Here is a 17642-nt window from a genome sequence, read left to right as displayed (position 1 = left end):
AAACATCAGTTTTTGTAGTGTTGCTTTCTACTATTCTGTATGAACATATGCAAATCTCACCGTATTCTTTTTAAGCAAACAGTACTTTGCATGTGAGTTAAGTTATCGGTCCACAATTCAGAAAGGTGAGGTGGGTGGTTTTGAATTATAGCTGTGCGGTCCGAGGACTGTCTGATTAAAAACCATATAGTCTATTGGTGGGTGGGACTGCTTATCCTACAGCAGGATTAGGTGCAACCATTTGGACAAGCAGGGCTAATTGAACTGTCATATTTAATTTGCTCACCTTTGACAACTGCACACACATACAGCCCTGGATGAATCTGTGAGCTGACTAGGATGGTCCTTGAAGATGAACACAGAGGCTGATTAGATGTAGTTATCCATCATGCCTGTCCTGTTATATATCTCCAGACTGACCAAACACACACATACCTGTACACAAAGGGCACAGCAATTCAGCCCTGCCTTCTGTGCATGTTGTTTGATTTTTGCTTTGCTAATTAAATTCCACCCTGACAAATAAAAATATGGCTATACTTTGGAAGTTATTACATTGTGGTTCAGAAATCTGGAATGATATCACATAAATTGTTGTGGCTCAGGTGCAATAAGGGCCCTAAAAAGGAATGTTCTGATTAAACTTTTTTAATATTTGCCTAGGGCACATCACCTTATATCTCTGTAAGTAGTAAGATGAGTATTCATTCATGCCTTTCCATTTCTTTTTTCTTTTTCTTTTTCTTTTTTTTTTTACATAATGTATAATCAAAATGTATAATCATTGCCATTTTTCTTTCTTTCTTGACATATTTTAATGAAAGGTATAATCTCATAATTGATGTTGTGCTTTATTTATTTACTTATTAATTTTTTTGTATTGTTATTTTTTCATAATTGGTATTTTTACTTTATTTATCTATTTATATACTTTTATGAAATGTAAAATTTTATAATTAGAATTGCACTTTATTTACTTATTTATTTTATTAAAAACATAATCTCATAGTTGATATTGCATTTATTGAATTTGTTCATTCATTCATTTTTTTAAAATATATAATCCCATAACTTGCATTATACTATTTAGTTAGTTATTTTTTAATTAAATACCTAATCTCATAATTAGTAATGCATATGTTTGTTTGTTGATTTAATTAAATGTATTATCAGTTGGTATTGCAAGCTATTTATTTAGTTATTTTTTATGAAATGCATAATCAGATAATTGATCATGCATTTAATTATTCATTTAGTTATTTTTTTATAAAATGTATAATCTTATAATTGATTTTTCACTTTAGTTTTTTTATTAAATGCATAATCTCATAATTAATATTCATTTATTTATTAATTCTTTAAGTTTTATTTATTTTTGTGTTTTTCTGTGTGCATATGTCCCAGCAGGAGAACCACCCACGATGCGCCACCAGCTCCTGATGTTGCCATCATTTTCTCCAGAGCAGCAGATGTTTGTAGCAACTCTGCAGGACTAATTATCCATCCCGGTCTTCCTCTTTGTGTAGAACGTGCACGTGTTTGTGTTCAACTTTCTGTTGAGCTTTAACTCCACAACGGTAGGATTTAGCAGTAATTATCCAGAAACACACCCCTCTTGCCTCTGCCATTGTCTTGATGTCTGGGCAACATAGCCATCATTAATCAAATGATTCAATGCAGGCCTGAACTGGTTAACCTGCACCGCCCAGCCCTGGTTACTGAGGAAGTTTTCAATTCCCTTTGGTCAATCACAAGGACACAAGAGTGTGAGAGTGGGTTGGTTATGAATGGAAATGAAAATAAGATGCAACTATTCAGTGGATTCCAGCAGTGCAAAGTTAAGTTTTGGTGTAGGTCTGGACAAAGAGTTAAATTTGCTGAGCAGGAAGGCTAGAATTGGAAATTAGACAGATATTTCCATAGCTTTCTTTTTTTTTTTTTTTTATACATCTGACCTAGAGCAAGAGGTCAGACAGTTACGAAAGGGGCAGCCCATGTCACCATGTTGCATTTGTGTATGAATAGCTGTCCATTCAGTGGCTCTTTTACAGTCTCTTGAATACAAGTGTTGGCTCCCTTCTGGACAGTCAGAATGCAGTGCATGGACTTTTGACAGGCTTGTTAGGCATCTGTGGTCTCCTTTTTTAGAAAGAGGACATTTATTTGTAGATCTGCTTTGTCTTGCAAAAATGTTAAAATGTAACTTTTCTTATTTTATTAGGAATCTTACCCTGAAATGGAGTTCTCTGTAATAAATCTATAAGATAATATAACATTTCAGAGTATTAAAATGAATTAAAATCAAATCATTTTTATCACACATTTTAAACAAAAAATATTTGTAACAAAATAAATAAACTATTTGCGTAGTTATTCAGTCATCAGATTTGTTAAGGCACATTTAGCAGCACTAACCACTTTAGGTCTTTTGTGCCAAATATGCACAACACTGCACACATTCAGATGTGATTCTGGCTCGTTCTTCCAGTCAGATTTCAAATAGTATCTGAGTTTCAGAAACCTGCTTATATGAGTTTTCACATTGGCTTCTTTTGTGTCATTCTAATATAGGCCAGTTCTATGCACAGAGAGTGTACTTAATTCACTACATTAATTTAGTTGTTAATATTATTTTTGTAACATGTTTTGTAACAAATTGTTTTAAATTGAATAAACACTGTTCGAAATGATCTTTTTCTTTTAAATGCAGTTTCATTTTCATAGTTGTCCTTCTCAACTTGACAAAATGGTCTTTATTTTATTGCTTGCAGAGGTTAAACCGAGTGCAGTCCTTTTCCATTTTTAACATAATGTTGCATTAAAGCAATTATTTGTATTTATTATTTTATTTATTGTCACACAATTTATAATAATATTAGATTTGATAAATAAGAAGATTCAGTGCTTCAAAAATCTATATTTAAATTGATTGGAGAGAGGAAACAAATGAGGAGGAGACTGATTATGTCATTCTCAATTTTAGGAAAAAGAAAATCACAATAATTTTCCCATTTCCCCCATTAATTTGGAGAATTTTATTACAGTTATTGGAAACTTTTTTATTTTTAAGTAATGGTTCTAAAATACCATATTTCAGTATGAAGTACACAAGAAATTAAATCATGTTAAAATTCTCATATAAATAACTTATTTTACTTTGTAAGATAGGATGACGACATGAAAAGTAAGCCACTAACAGTAATAAATTGCGTTTATTAAAAGAGGATTCACACAACTGCAATTTTTTTATATATATATCAAATAGCACTTTTGGGCTGTTGGAGGCTTATATATATAACATTGCATTTGTATCACTTGGTCGCTTCTGTTTAGTATTGGTCATTTTCAAAAAAAAAAGAAAAAAAAAAAAAAAAAAGAAAGCTTATTACCTCTAAATATATGCATTATGCAACCGAATTTTATTCCAGAAATTAAAGAAAAGAAAGACAAATCTGTTTATTATTTGTTCTGCTGCACAGATCCTACCACTGTTAATGATTGACATGTAGAAGCCTAATATTTGACCTTTATCTTCCTAATGAACTGAGATTAATTATAACCTCAAGGTCTGGGAACATACTGACAGTGCTGGGTGCATTGCCTGACTTCCCATGAGAAAAACTATTCACAGAAAAAAGACCGCAAATCACCATTTAAAACAGAGTGACTCTGAGCTATTGTATAATACTGGCATGTTTCTAACGTTTGTATCTTTACTCGACCTTTGACACAGTAATGATTTTAGGTTTGTTTTGTTTTTTTTTGTTTTTTTTTTTGTACTGCGCTATTTTCAGTGTTGGCACTGTATGCAAAACAAACCGTTTCGACAGCAGTTCGCTACTGGAAAAACAAGCAACAAATAACCGGAATATATTGACAGAACATTGCAACTGCAGCATGTTGCGTTTGCGTTTATCCTGTTTGTTGATTCATTTGTTCATTAGTATCTGTTTGCACCTGATAAGGAATAGGCATGAGTGTGTGCTCGTGCAAACACGCCGCATTACTTAGTGTGAGAAAAGCCAGGCGGCATCGCACCTGCGAGAGCGGAGTGGAAAAGGTCAGCCTGTCCGTCACTGTGCCTTTCTCTGTCAAGGTTAGCGCGAGTTAGCAGTGTATTTGAACCCAAGGATCTATTCAGGAGAAACCTGTCAACTAATTTCAAGAAGAGTAAAAAAAAAAAAAAAAAAGTAATGTTTCTACCATTAAAATATGTCATGAAGTCCTCTTCAGTGCTCTTAAGAAGCTAATCAGTGAAATTAAACGAAATACAATGAACGTTAATTCGGAACTTATCACAAGGACATGTGTCAGATAGACGATTGATACATGCCATTCGACATTCATCTGTTTAGACCTAGACTATATTTTACAATTAAACATTTTCGATCAGCATTCTATTCTAGTTTATTCCCTAAAATGAAATATTTTGTTCAGATTGTTTAGCATTATGATACAATCGAAAAATATGTTTCACTGTAGCCTAAATAATTTTAATTAACAACAGGACTCTGTTATGAACGACATTTAATTAACTTGAACCAAATATATGCTATATAAAAAAATAAAATAAAAAAACAATACTCCATTTCGAATTATTTTGGAAAATCGAGTTTAATTTTTGTTAAATAGATGGGAGCAAAAATATTGCTATAATAACAGTGTAAAGCCCCTCATTGAAATAATAAAAAATAATAATAGATAAACATAGATTACCAGTCGAAGATATATCGACAACGTGAATTAATTTGTTAAGTATTTTTGAGATATTTTAAAGACGTTTAAATGTGCCCAGTTTTTAATGTAAAATAGGTCTACGTTTTCTTTTTTTTTCTTTTTTTCGTAGCCTATCGCCTTTAACACTTTGTCTAATCGCTTGTTATTGTTTAAATTGCTTTTTATCAATTACATTTTGCAAACTTTTCGATGGACCAAAATTATTTTTAGAAGATAATTTTATAATTTAGAAGAAAATGTTTTTCGTGTGGCCAATTCATAATTTTGACTGATAAATCTTAGGCTATGTGAAATGTATGGCTTGGCGTTAAAATAAATGCGTGTGTAGTGAATTAATTAGAATGCATTGGAAGTTTCTCAACTCTAAGGGCATCGAAATGAACCAATCAGAAGGTGTTTAGGAGGAGCGTGCTGGAGGCGAGACAGTCAAAAACTGATGTCTGCACGCGCAGTATAGAGATGAAAACACGCAGTTATAGAGTAACAAAATAGTCACACCTCTCTTAAAGAATCAGACAATATTACAGAAGGTCAGGCAAATAGTTTGGTCTAAGTAAAAGTTAATTATAATTTTAGGCTAGCGTAAGAGAGGGAAGGGAAAAGAGGAGAAAAAGATTTTAATTTATTTTTTTTATTATATTTTTATCTTGTAGTAGTTGTTGATTATTAAGTTTTTCCTCAATGGATAAGTCGAGGAACTTCCGAATAGATGCGCTATTGTCAGAGAGCTCCCAGCGGATAGCTCGCGAGGATTCCCCGGGACTGTGCAGCGACGGCACCGACATCGAGCCTGCGACCTGCAAACGGACAGAGAACTCTCCTCCTCGCGCTTTTCAGCTTCAGACAGGGGTCATGCCCAAACCAGGCATGCTGAACATTTGTCACCCAGGATTAACGTCATTTCCCCAGGGGCCTATGCCAGGAATGTATCCCTCATCTATGTACTCCATCACGGCACTTGGAGCGCAGCATCCCACCTTCGCGTATTCAGGTTTCGCGCAGCCGTACCCGGAGCACCTGAAAGCAGCCGTGGCCGGTTCATTTCCGTTAGAGCACTGGCTCCGGGCTGGACTCATAATGCCTCGCCTCGCAGACTACAGCGGTATGTGTCCCTTCTGCAGAATTATGCATATGCATTATAATATTTCTTACTTTTTATAGGTATATTAGTGCTTACTTTTTAAGTATACGGCTTTGAATTAAAAAAAGTCTAAATGATAATAATGCGTGTAGTCTTGACGCAGAAATCTGGAAAATAGGCCTACATTTTATTTACCCCAAGCGTATTTCCATGAAGCTGCAGCAATGATTATTATCATATACAGTATTCATAAAGTTACAAATATATTTACACGTATAAAAATGTATGTATGCTAAAATGTTGGGAAAATTATGAAAAAAAATTAAACATTACATAAATAGCTATGTACAAACTTCACGCATCTTTCTGCAAAAAACACTATGAAGTGAACTCACATGCCATAAATATTATCTAGCATAATTGAATCAGTATTTACTGCTAACGGAACTATAATGCAAGCTTTTTTATTTTCAGTCTTTTCATAGCATCATAAATGACAACTCCATTAAAACAGCCTTCATCCACAGGAAAACTATAAAGAAACACTTAAAAAGGTCTGAGCTTCATCAATAAAGTTATCTGGTAGCATTTATTGAATTTTCATTAAGTTAATGGTGCTCTCTGCTGTTTTATTGTCCTTCTAAAGCAATATGTCCCAGCCCTGTCATCAACAATAAACTGAAGTAAAGCTGTTATCATTATCTATTAGGGGGGAGGAACAAGAGGTGACTATGTTCTTGTTTGCTGCGTCTGCTTGGTGTCTTTACCGTGTGTCTTTGTTTTTTGGCACAAGTCTTATATACTTTATCAACTAACTCTCTTCTCAGGGGCCCCTCAGTCTGGTTTAATTGGAAAGTGCCGGAGACCACGCACAGCTTTCACCAGCCAGCAACTTCTAGAGCTGGAAAATCAGTTCAAACTCAACAAGTACCTATCACGACCCAAACGCTTTGAAGTGGCCACTTCTCTCATGCTGACTGAAACACAGGTGAGAAGAAAGCAACACACTCTCATAACAATTCATAATTTCTGCAGCAATGCCATAGAAGATCAGTTTTTTGTTCCCCAAAGAACCTTTCAGTCAACAAGTGACTTGTTGATATTTCATTCAACAAGTCACCTTTTAAGACTATTGGATGTTTTGGCAAATCGGTGGTTAATTTGTATGAATTTGTACAATCATATTCATACGATCTGCTTACGTCCATGCACTGACGGTTAGGTTTGGGGTGCACCTTAGTCCATTAAAAAGAAGGGATGAGGGAGAAAGACATTCTGAGAACAGTGGGACAGCAAAGTAGTTTTCATCATCAATTCAATAATAAGTTCATGAATATTACCAAATGCTAATACCAATGGATCAACTTTTATGTGATTGATTGTGATGATTGCTGTGTATTTGCCAGGTAAAGATTTGGTTCCAGAATCGACGGATGAAGTGGAAGCGCAGCCGTAAAGCTAAAGAGCAGGCTGCGCAGATGGAAACAGATGGTTGTAAGTCAGGCAAGAGAGAAAACAAGCCCAAAGACCTCAGTCGCTGCAGTGCACACGATGACGATGAGGATCTGGATGAAGAGGAGGAAGATGAAGAAGAAGAGGAAGAGTTCAGAAAAGCGATTAATGCAGGTGTGGGTCTACCTCACCCATCAGACTTCCTGCAGCACAGCTCCGCGCTGAGCTACAGCTCTCATTGCTCTTACTCTGATGACGACCTGGAAGAGATCGGAGGAGACCGAAAGATCAGGCTTGGGTTATGAAGAACTAATGGCAGCTGCAGTCTGCATGTCCATGAACTGGACAGGTTTAAAATCCAACACCTCAAGACTGAAACTGTTGATGTCAAAACCATCTCTTAGACCAGATGAGTTCATGACATTTATAGTCAAAAAAGTCTTAAATAAGTCTTCCGGTTTATTTGCACTTAATATTTTTTTTTTTCTTGAAGGCTGCTTGTAAACTGCAAATGTACACTATTTCAAACTAATGTTTTTCTTATGCGATCAAAATCTTTACTATATATGTTAACATGGACATTTTGGTTGAAAAAAGCTGTTGAACCAAACGAGGAAGCCTTTGCACTGAACGTCACAGGCTGACACTTGTGCTCATCATTGGTCTCTTGAACACATTATGTTTAATAGTATGTAATTGAAAGGGGATGCTGGGGAACCGAAGATTGTCCAGAGGTCATCAGTGTCAGCTTTCTTCAAGTAACCATTGATTGAAACACAGAGGAACTGGTCAATCCTCTGCAAATATTGAACACGGGCAAACTGTGAACGGCGCATTAGTTAGTCCATTAGTTTATTTCATGTTGTTGATGTTGGTGTCTTTAATGTTATTTAACTGTTATCGATTATATCTAATTTATTTAACTGATATCAGGACTCAGTTTGAAGGATGTGTGACCTTCAAAGATTGCTGGGAAAATATGTACTTGGTGACAAAAAGGAAATAAACAAAATCCAAGATGAGTTTCAGCCATTATCTCACTTGAACTCTTTAAAATGTAGAAATGCTGTTTTTATGTGTCCAGTTCATGAGTGAAAGTTTTAAAACTGTAAATGAATATCACCCCATCCTACATAATCATCGTCCCACCACTCTCCTCTCCATTTTAACCTCTAGCTGACACGGATGGTGATTAAAGCGCAGACGAATCTACAGTGCATTATAAACAACGGAGGCCCTGATATTTATGGCCACAGCCTCTCAAATATGAATTACTCAGGGGGGTTTACTGATAGGCAAATAATTAAGTTAATGAAGGAAAAGCAAAATAATCTACTCCTTATGCTGATGTCACCAGGACATTTAATTTGAAAAGATGAATTACCTCAGTGACCAAAAGAGCATTTTTACAGGGGTGTGGTGTAAGGCCAGCAATTAAATATTAAAGTAGAGAATGTGCAGTGTTCTCAGCCAAGCTAGAATAGGGCATATTTATGTGTTAATTAAATGCATTGCAGTGGCGGGAATAAGCACCCTGGCAAAGCAAAGCAAACTGGAGCACTCAAGAAGGCAAACTGTTAACATTTATCACGCATTTGGAAAATTACACCTGTGTCTCGAGTGCTAAAGGTATTGTTGAGAAAAAAAATCTCCTGTGTAAAATGTCCCCCGGCTGTTTCTGTGGAGCTCGAATATATATATATGTATAAGATAAAGATACAGTGGTAAGTTATAATTTTCAGTAAGATACATCATGTAAAATAACGCAAATTTTGGTCGTTTTGGTAGAAGGTGTAAGCGCGTAACGTTACCTGTAATACTTGATATAAGCTGTTTTAATGTTTAGCAAACTAATTTATGATTGATTTGAACAGATTACAGCATCTTTGCAATAATTAATGCTTTGTCAACTTTTTAAAAGAAAACATGTCAGTAATTTTAGACATAAAACTGAAAATACATTTACATACTCTGTAGGAAACCCACTGTATCACTTTATCATAACATTTCTGATCCTCTGAGGCAATCACCTTTGCTGTCAGATTTCCTTAAGACAAATCACTTAAGCTAATAGAGAGGTAAAGAAATGAGTGGCAGGGTCATAAATTTACACCAGCCTCAGTTAACCTCAGACAGACATATAACAGATCCTGCTTATGCAGTAAATGGAGAGAAGAGCAAATAAATGTAAATGCACCACTTTAGCATACAGCTGTTTAAAGTAATACAGATATTGCCCTAAAACAGTATGGTCTTTATATGTTCATATCGGTCAGATGAAATTTAGATTAATATCTGATATCGGCCCAGATCCTTTATGCACTACATCCACATCTTTTTTTATATAATATGATATATAAGCTATATGAAATTTTTGAAGCCTACAAATGCAGCCTATTTGAACTCCTGTGGATTGGGTGTTTGTTTTTTTAGGTGCAATGTTGGGATCATCCGGTGAATCCTCTGAGCTCAGGCATTCCCTTTGGAGTCACACACAACCTAGAAAGGTAAGGTGTTTTTTAAAGGTGGAAATAGTTATTTTTTATTATGTGGGTAAACATGGGATAGTTTTCATTCATTTCAGCAAATATTTCCCAGGGTGGGTTTTTGTAAGTAGTGAATGTCAAAAATAAATGAATAAATAAATAAATAAATATACAGATAAAAAAAAAAAAAAAAAAAAAAAAAAAAAAGATGTCATGATTATATAGGCTACAACATGTAAGACTAAATGGATTAAGCTGACTATGGAACCTGTATTTTCAGCAAAATTTAGACAATGAGACAATTATAATAAAACTCTACATATATAGCATATATAAACATATAAAGCCCCAGTGATTTGACATGATAAAAATGACCCTTTGAAATTGTAGTTATGGAGTATATTAACCTCCATGTTTGATAACTAGCACCAATTTCTTATTCATGCTATGCTCTGTTATCATTTGTTGTTCATTATTCTTGCCTACTTAATCATGTTTCATTATTCTGCTGTTTGCAGCTAGTTTCTAAGTAAGGAATCCGGGCCGTTGAATTATAAGAAACATAATGCACACCCCAGGTGGTGATGCGGCCAAGACCCGAAGCGGAGTGTCCATTATACCTCGGGTGTGCATTATTTTTCTAATAATTCACCGGCCCGGAGTCAATTATTCCGCTTATACTACGGTAACCACACCTCAAGAAATCGATCAGATGATATATTTAAAGAGATTCGTCCGGTTTTTGTACTTAAATCGCTATTGTGAGTAAGATTATTTCTTCCGCATCTCATCCAACGCCTCTTTTGCTGGTTCCAAAACGTAATTTTAAAGCTGGTAATGGAGGCTTGAGCCGTTGATAGCATTCTAATGCAGTTATTAATGAAGTTATTAGAAAGAGAGCGAGAGAGACAGAGGCACATAAAGAAAGAGAAAGAGAGAGAGAGAAAGCTTGTGTAAATTCAAGCATTCAACGGCTTGAATCTGATTGGCTGACGAACGTTCTGAGGTGTGCAATTATTTTCTGGGAAACGCACGACGAACGTAGTTCCAGGCAGCTCTCTTGACCGTATTATAGTTCCATATCACTTCGCATAGTTAACCCATTTGTGCCCAAAATTTTCTGAATGGTTTCATGCATATAGTCATGTTAATAGTGTTCTATGTGAACATGTTCTGCATTTATTTTTCCCAGGTTTTCATTTTTTTTTCTCTTGAAAATCGTATTTTTTTATGTGTGGCAACTATAGTTGCCGGTGGGCAAATATGTTGTATTCACCCCTTCAATTTGAAATTTGAATAGGAGCAGAGCATTTGGCATCTAACTCAAAATAACTGCTTTCAACAGATCAATCTTTATTCATAAACAAATTTATCATGCATAAAAGTCGAAGAACATTTGATGCAAACCCAAAAAAGGCTGCATCTTGCTTAATCTCTTGGAAATGATAACAAAACAAATCCATTTGTCTTAAAATGGTGGAACATAGTGCAGAACAATGTACAGCCATTAAGTTGCCCCAACAGGGTATTGTGTATCAATAAGTTAAATGAAAATAAATAAATAAAAATAAATAGAATTAAGAAAATATTACATCTATATAATAAAAAGGGTATACCTGGTTACAAACATTTTGCAAAATATCTTCTTTGTGTTCAACAGAAGAAAGAATCTCATAGGTTTGCAACTTGAAGATGACACAATGATGACACAATTTCTATTTTTGGGTGAACTTTCCCTTATGTAAGCAGTTTTAGTATAAGTAGCCTACAAGGAGTACTCCAGTGAAGGTAGATACAAGTAGATGTATAAGTTTATATTTGCATACTATACTTTGTGATGTGCATATGTAAAATATCACATATTTTATGAATAGGCACATATTGCTTAGGTCAAATGGATTAACCTTGACAAAAGTCCTTGATATTCATAATATTAATGATATTATTTTTAAAATAAATGATTATTTAAATAATTATCATGTGTAGGCTACACCCCTGATTGTTTGTTTATTTATTTACTTATTATTGAACATGCAGGTACTTTCATTCTTTGAAGTGTGTTAAATGAAAATAATAAATAAAAATAAATAGAATGAAGAAAATATTACATCTATATAATAAAAAAGGTATAATTTAAAATAATTTTTCTAATAATTCAATGGCCCGTCGTCAATTATTACGTACTTATATCGTAATTGTATATATATATATATATATATATATATATATATATATATATATATATATATATAAAAGAATTTGCATTGGCTTTTTACCATCAGTCTGCTAAAATGTTTTGCTGAAGTACACTGCCATCTGCTGGTGAACAAAAACCAATATAGACAATATGACTTGATTGCCTTTATTTTCAGAGGGTCTCACGGCTTAGGTCAGGGAGTCATCTGAAAAGAATTCAAAACTGCCTCTTTGGGGTAGAAACCTGGTCTGAGTTGGTCTGGGAGGGCTGGGAGCCAGGACGAGAGTATACCAAATCACTGTTCCTTAAAAGCATACATAGAAAACTCCAGAAACTCATCTTCAGGTCAGTCCACTTAAAACAATAACTCATTAAGACCAAAAGTTGCATTTTCCAATAATTCAAAGCAAAGGTCGGTAAGATTTTTTTATGGTTTTTATGTCTTATGTTCACCAAGGCTGCATTTGATTGATAAAAATACAGTAAAAGCAGTAATATTGTGAAATAGAATTCACATTTAAAATAACTGTTTTCTATTTGAGTACATTTTAAAATGTAACATTTTTCACCCAGTATTACTCCAGTCATCAGTGTCAGATGACTGTTCAGAAATCATTCTAATATGCTGACTGATATACTTGAAAAAAAACCTCTTATTACTATCATCAATGTTGAAGTTTTTTTGAGGAAACTGAGATTTTTTTTATTATTGTATTTTTTTTTTTTGATGAATTGAAAGTTAAAAAACAGCATTTATTTGAGATATATATTTAGTAGAATCCCAAATGTCTTTATGTCACTTTTGATCAATTTAATGCTTCTCTGCTGAATAAAAGTATTCTTTTTATATATTTGTGACCCAAAACTTTCGAACAGTATAGTGTTTAAATTGATATACTGTATTTGTTTTGTCCATTTCAGACCTCCTGCTTCTAAGTTCTTCAGCACATCATTTCCTCAGACCATCCTTCTGAGCCCAGGAACGTCTTACTCACTCGCAGTTACTTTTTAGCCTCTTGAGAAAGTAAAGTTTAAATAACCTGTGTTTCTTTTCTAATATATCATCTTAAACTTGTTATTTCATTGAAGAATTCAGCAATCCTATGATTATGATGCATGATGATGAATTTTATAATCAACATTTACAGCAAGTAATGAGAGATATTATATGCGTGACTAGATTTGCATATATTCATCTTTCTTGCCCTGCTCTTTCCAGTGTGAGTATGCAGACACTATAGAGATTCAGGGTAAGGAAGGCACATTCCAGGTGTCTCTGCGAGTGGTGATTCCTCATCATGCCCTACACCAGACACCTTGTGTTGCCCAGCACATCTCCCAATCCAGTTTCCTCTTTCATAATTCTAGGTAAAGCATGGCTAAAGATCATCTGAGCTATTAAGAAAAGTGCTGAATTTTGAAAGCTGTGAATGCACGTTTTGGGTCCCCAGTAAGCTGCAGACAGGATTCAGGTGGTTTGTGGATCCTCCGTTCCAGCTGTCCCCTGAAACTGGACAGTTAAAGCCTGGAGAAGAATGCAATTTACACTGACAAATCGTGATTATTTTTTCATTTTTCCAGCTGAATTTTATAGCAACTGTGTAAATAGACAGATGCTACATTCACCTCTCCTCCAACCGGCACATCTTTTTAATAATAATAATTATATATTAATTATTTTTTTATGCTGTTGTGTATTTTGAAAGGCTCCATTATTTATGTCCCCAAATGGTGTAGTTACAGAACCTACCAGCAGTGGCTTACAAGGGTCATGCTAACCAACCAAGGTGTGACATAAAATTATTTAAAAAGAAGTGGAACCAGGCCACACGGCCCTGGTGGAGTGGATCTTCTCCCCACTGGAGGCTAAAACATACAGTGTTAGTTACTCCACAATAACTTCCCCTTAAAATAAATGCGGTGTTTATGCCCCTGCTGCCAAAAACTTTTCATGTAGTAACACTTGTTTTTGTTTGAAAAGACATTATGGTATACTATGGTGTATTCATGTGGTGGAGGGGGACAGCATGTTTGTAACCTTTGAGGGCCAAGGCTTTGATGAAAGAGAGTCAGAACCCATTCAAATACAGGATGGTCGTATTACTGTGCCTTGCACTCAAAGAATCCCAGTACCTGGACAAGTAAGAATGTGCTTGATGAAACAAGCCATATATAAGAAGTATTCCACACACAATGGAAACAAAGATTTTCTCTCTCTTTCTTTGTGAATAGGTGGTGTTCCTGTCAGAAGAGAGAGTGTGTTTTGGTGACATCCCAGTGGGCTCTTGTAGTACACACATCTTTTTGTTGACCAACATCTCACACACAGACAAAGTGTTGTATAAATGGAACAGAACAAGCACAGAATGCCAGCAGGTATGTAGATTTAAAGTAATAGATTGTGCAAAAATCTGTTCTGTAGTGCAAAAGTCATATGGGCCACTTTTGTAGTACTTCCATAATGTTTTTTGAAGCTTGACTGAAGTGAAATATCACTATGGAACAATAAACTGTCATTATGTGCAAAATAACTGCATGATTCTTCATTATATATATATAGTACAGGTCAAAAGTTTGGAAACATTACTATTTTTAATGTTTTTGAAAGAAGTCTCTTCTGCTCATCAAGCCTGCATTTATTTGATCAAAAATTAAGAAAAAACAGTAATATTGTGAAATATTATTACAACTTAAAATAATAGTTTTCTATTTGAATATACTTTAAAAAAAAAAATTTATTCCTGTGATGCAAAGCTGAATTTTCAGCATCATTACTCCAGCCTTCAGTGTCACAATGTAACATCCAGTCTATCACATGATCATTTAGAAATTATTCTAATATTCTGATTTATTATGAGTGTTGGAAACAGTTCTGCTGTCTAATATATTTGATGAATAAAAGGTTAAAAAGAACTGCATTTATTCAAAATAAAAAAAGAATTCTAATAATATATATTCTAATAATATATTTTCTTTACTATCACTTTTTATCAATTTAACACATCCTTGCTTAAATTAAAGTTTGATTTTATTAAAAAAAAAAGAAAGGAAAAAAAATTACTGACCCCAAATTACTGACCGGTAGTGTATATTGTTATTACAAAATATTTATATTTTAAAAACATAGCTTTCTTTTTTTTTTTTTTTTTTTTTTTACTTTTTATTCATCAAAGTATCCTAAAAAAAGTATCACATGTTCTGAAAAAATATTAAGCAGCAGAACTGTTTCCAACTTTGATAATATATATATATAAACATTTTTGGTGCCACAGAAGTCATTTCAGCATAAGGGTTTGGAACAATCTGATACCATGTGTAATTGATCAAAAAACATGGCCAGTCTACTCAGTATATTGACTATTGACTGCATGTGTTCATTTGTTTGTTCATCACATTGACCACAGACTGTAAAGATCTGTCCTGAGAGTGGTCGTCTAGCACCACAGGAGAGACCTCATCTGTGAGGTGACAAATACAAAGATACATCAATGAACACATGCACAGAGACATATATTTGATAAGGTACACTACCGTTTAAATATCAGTAATCTTTTTTTTTTGTTTGTTTCTGAAGGAAATCTCATATGCTCACTAGGGCTGCATTTATTTAATCAAAATAGAGTTATTAAATCATTCATTAAAAAAAAAACAATAATATTGTGAATAATATTACAGCCTAAAATAACTTTTTTCTGTTTGAACATATTTTAATATGTAATTTATTCCTGTGATGCAAAGCTGAATTTTCAGCATCATTTTTCCAGTCTTCAGTGTCACATGATCCTTCAGAAATCATTCTACTATACTGATTTGTTGTTGATTTAAGATACATTTATTATTATCAATGTTGAAAACTGTTGTGCTGCTCATTATTTCTGTGAAAACAATAGTAAATTATTTCAAAATTCTTTGACTAGAAAGTTCAAAAGAACAGCAAATTGAAATGGAAAACTTTTTAATGTGATAAATTACTTTACTGTCATTTTTGATCAACGTGTCCTTGTTGAATAAAAGTATTAATTTCTTACTGACCCCAAACTTTTGAACGGTACTGTACATACTAAGTTTTATAACAGAATCATGACTGTACTTTCAATGATGAGTTAAGGCTACCTGTATGAACTTGAGGGGAACTGACTTCATATATCCACATATTTTATTCTGGGGCCATTGTATATAAACACACTTTCTTTGTCAGATAACTCTTGTGAAGATGTTTGCACAGTATCACAAAGACCTTCGAGAGTGGGAGGAGGAGACAGAGAGACAGAAATATGAGTTTACTATCAGTGAGAAAGACCTGATACAGACAAACCAACTGGATAAACACACTCAGGTTATGGATAAATGCACACATTTAAGTCTTTAACGCTGACAAATATTCTTTCACAATTTATTCACTGTATCAAAACATCATTTTAAAAAGATAATTGACCTCCTCAGGAAAGTGCAGTGTTTGAACAGAAAACTGGCACAAGAAAATATAAGGTAAACAACACCAGAAAAATGACAAATGAGTCTTATTTACAAGTTATGTAATGTGTTCAAATTTTGGGTTTAATTTACATGGTAGCAGTCAGCTGAAGCAGTGTATATGTGTACATTATATTTAAAAATGAGACACCAATATTTTGTTCCCCATGTGGCAGACTCTTCCACCCATCTGTAGCAGTGATCAAGCTGTGAGCGGTCACTCAGTGAGACCCAGTTGGGCTGAACACCGGGCTCCACAGCAGTCAGGTCAGGAAATGAGAAGAGGTCCCGAGCCTCCCCATCCCGCAATACTCCACTTGTACTCCACTTGTAACCCAATGGTGATGAAAATGTTGCAAAACCTAATGACAGAAGCTTTCTTGGGTGAGCTGGTGCTGATGACACAACCCCGAATCATTGCACCTCCACCATCTTCTTCCAGGTCACATCTTCATTTTATTTTGATCTCACTTTATCTTAGTCAGTTTTTTTTAATTACTTTTTTTCACCATAACCTTTTTTTTTAATAAGAAATGCACCCAAGTGGCATTGACACTTCGTTGAAGAGGTATTAGCCAGGACTTTACTTTTTAATTTTATGCATGTGTAGGAAAAACAGCCTTGGTTCCAACAGACAGTACAGGGCCGAATCAAATGAGAACAGGGAGCAGATGCACCCCCTAGTGACCACCCCAAGCCTCTACATGTCTACTCAAGCCATAGTCTCAAACCTGGAGCCTGAGCAGCAATAAACCGTACTGCACTATTAACTTAACACTCAGTATCTGTATGACATGCCTGAGACTGATTCGTATTAAACTGTTTTTAAAAATGACAAACCCTCCCATCACCAGCAGCTGGATCTTCTAGACTAAAGCTGACATAGCTCAACACATTGTCTTGGATCTAAACAAAGTGGAAAGTTAAAAGTCTGAGAGTTCCTTGAATTCTGAAGCAATCTATTAAGAATTTTATAGAACTACAGTAGTAATTTCTACATATAGACATAAATGTATGTATTTTAAATAAGGCAGCTCCAGATGTAGTGTTTTTGTTTTTGTTTGTGCTGACTGTCTTGAATTTGGTTAGTCCCAAGGGAATTTAAACAGTGCAGTCACATGGCCAGAGACGCCCATTATCAAGTTAAGGACACCGTCTGTGAGAAATAACTTCAGCACAAATTTCTGTCCTAGTGCATGGAGGATGGTGGCTCTGC

At 34.5% G+C, this 17642-nt stretch overlaps 1 protein-coding gene across 1 annotated transcript; it reads left to right on the top strand.

The window, feature by feature from the left end:
* Nucleotides 1-5409: 5409 nt before the first annotated feature.
* LOC109090688 (motor neuron and pancreas homeobox protein 1-like) lies at nucleotides 5410-8390 on the top strand. Its single transcript, XM_042763406.1, has 3 exons — nucleotides 5410-5839; nucleotides 6646-6806; nucleotides 7225-8390. The coding sequence occupies exons 1-3, from the start codon at nucleotides 5419-5421 to the stop codon at nucleotides 7573-7575; spliced, it is 933 nt and encodes a 310-aa protein (XP_042619340.1). The 5' UTR covers nucleotides 5410-5418; the 3' UTR covers nucleotides 7576-8390.
* Nucleotides 8391-17642: the final 9252 nt, after the last annotated feature.

The sequence above is a fragment of the Cyprinus carpio genome, chromosome A9, assembly GCF_018340385.1.
Source record: "Cyprinus carpio isolate SPL01 chromosome A9, ASM1834038v1, whole genome shotgun sequence".
In the NCBI taxonomy this organism is placed as follows: Eukaryota; Metazoa; Chordata; class Actinopteri; order Cypriniformes; family Cyprinidae; genus Cyprinus; species Cyprinus carpio.
The sequence above is the reverse complement of the archived record's forward strand: the minus strand, read 5'-3'. Positions and strand labels throughout refer to the sequence as shown.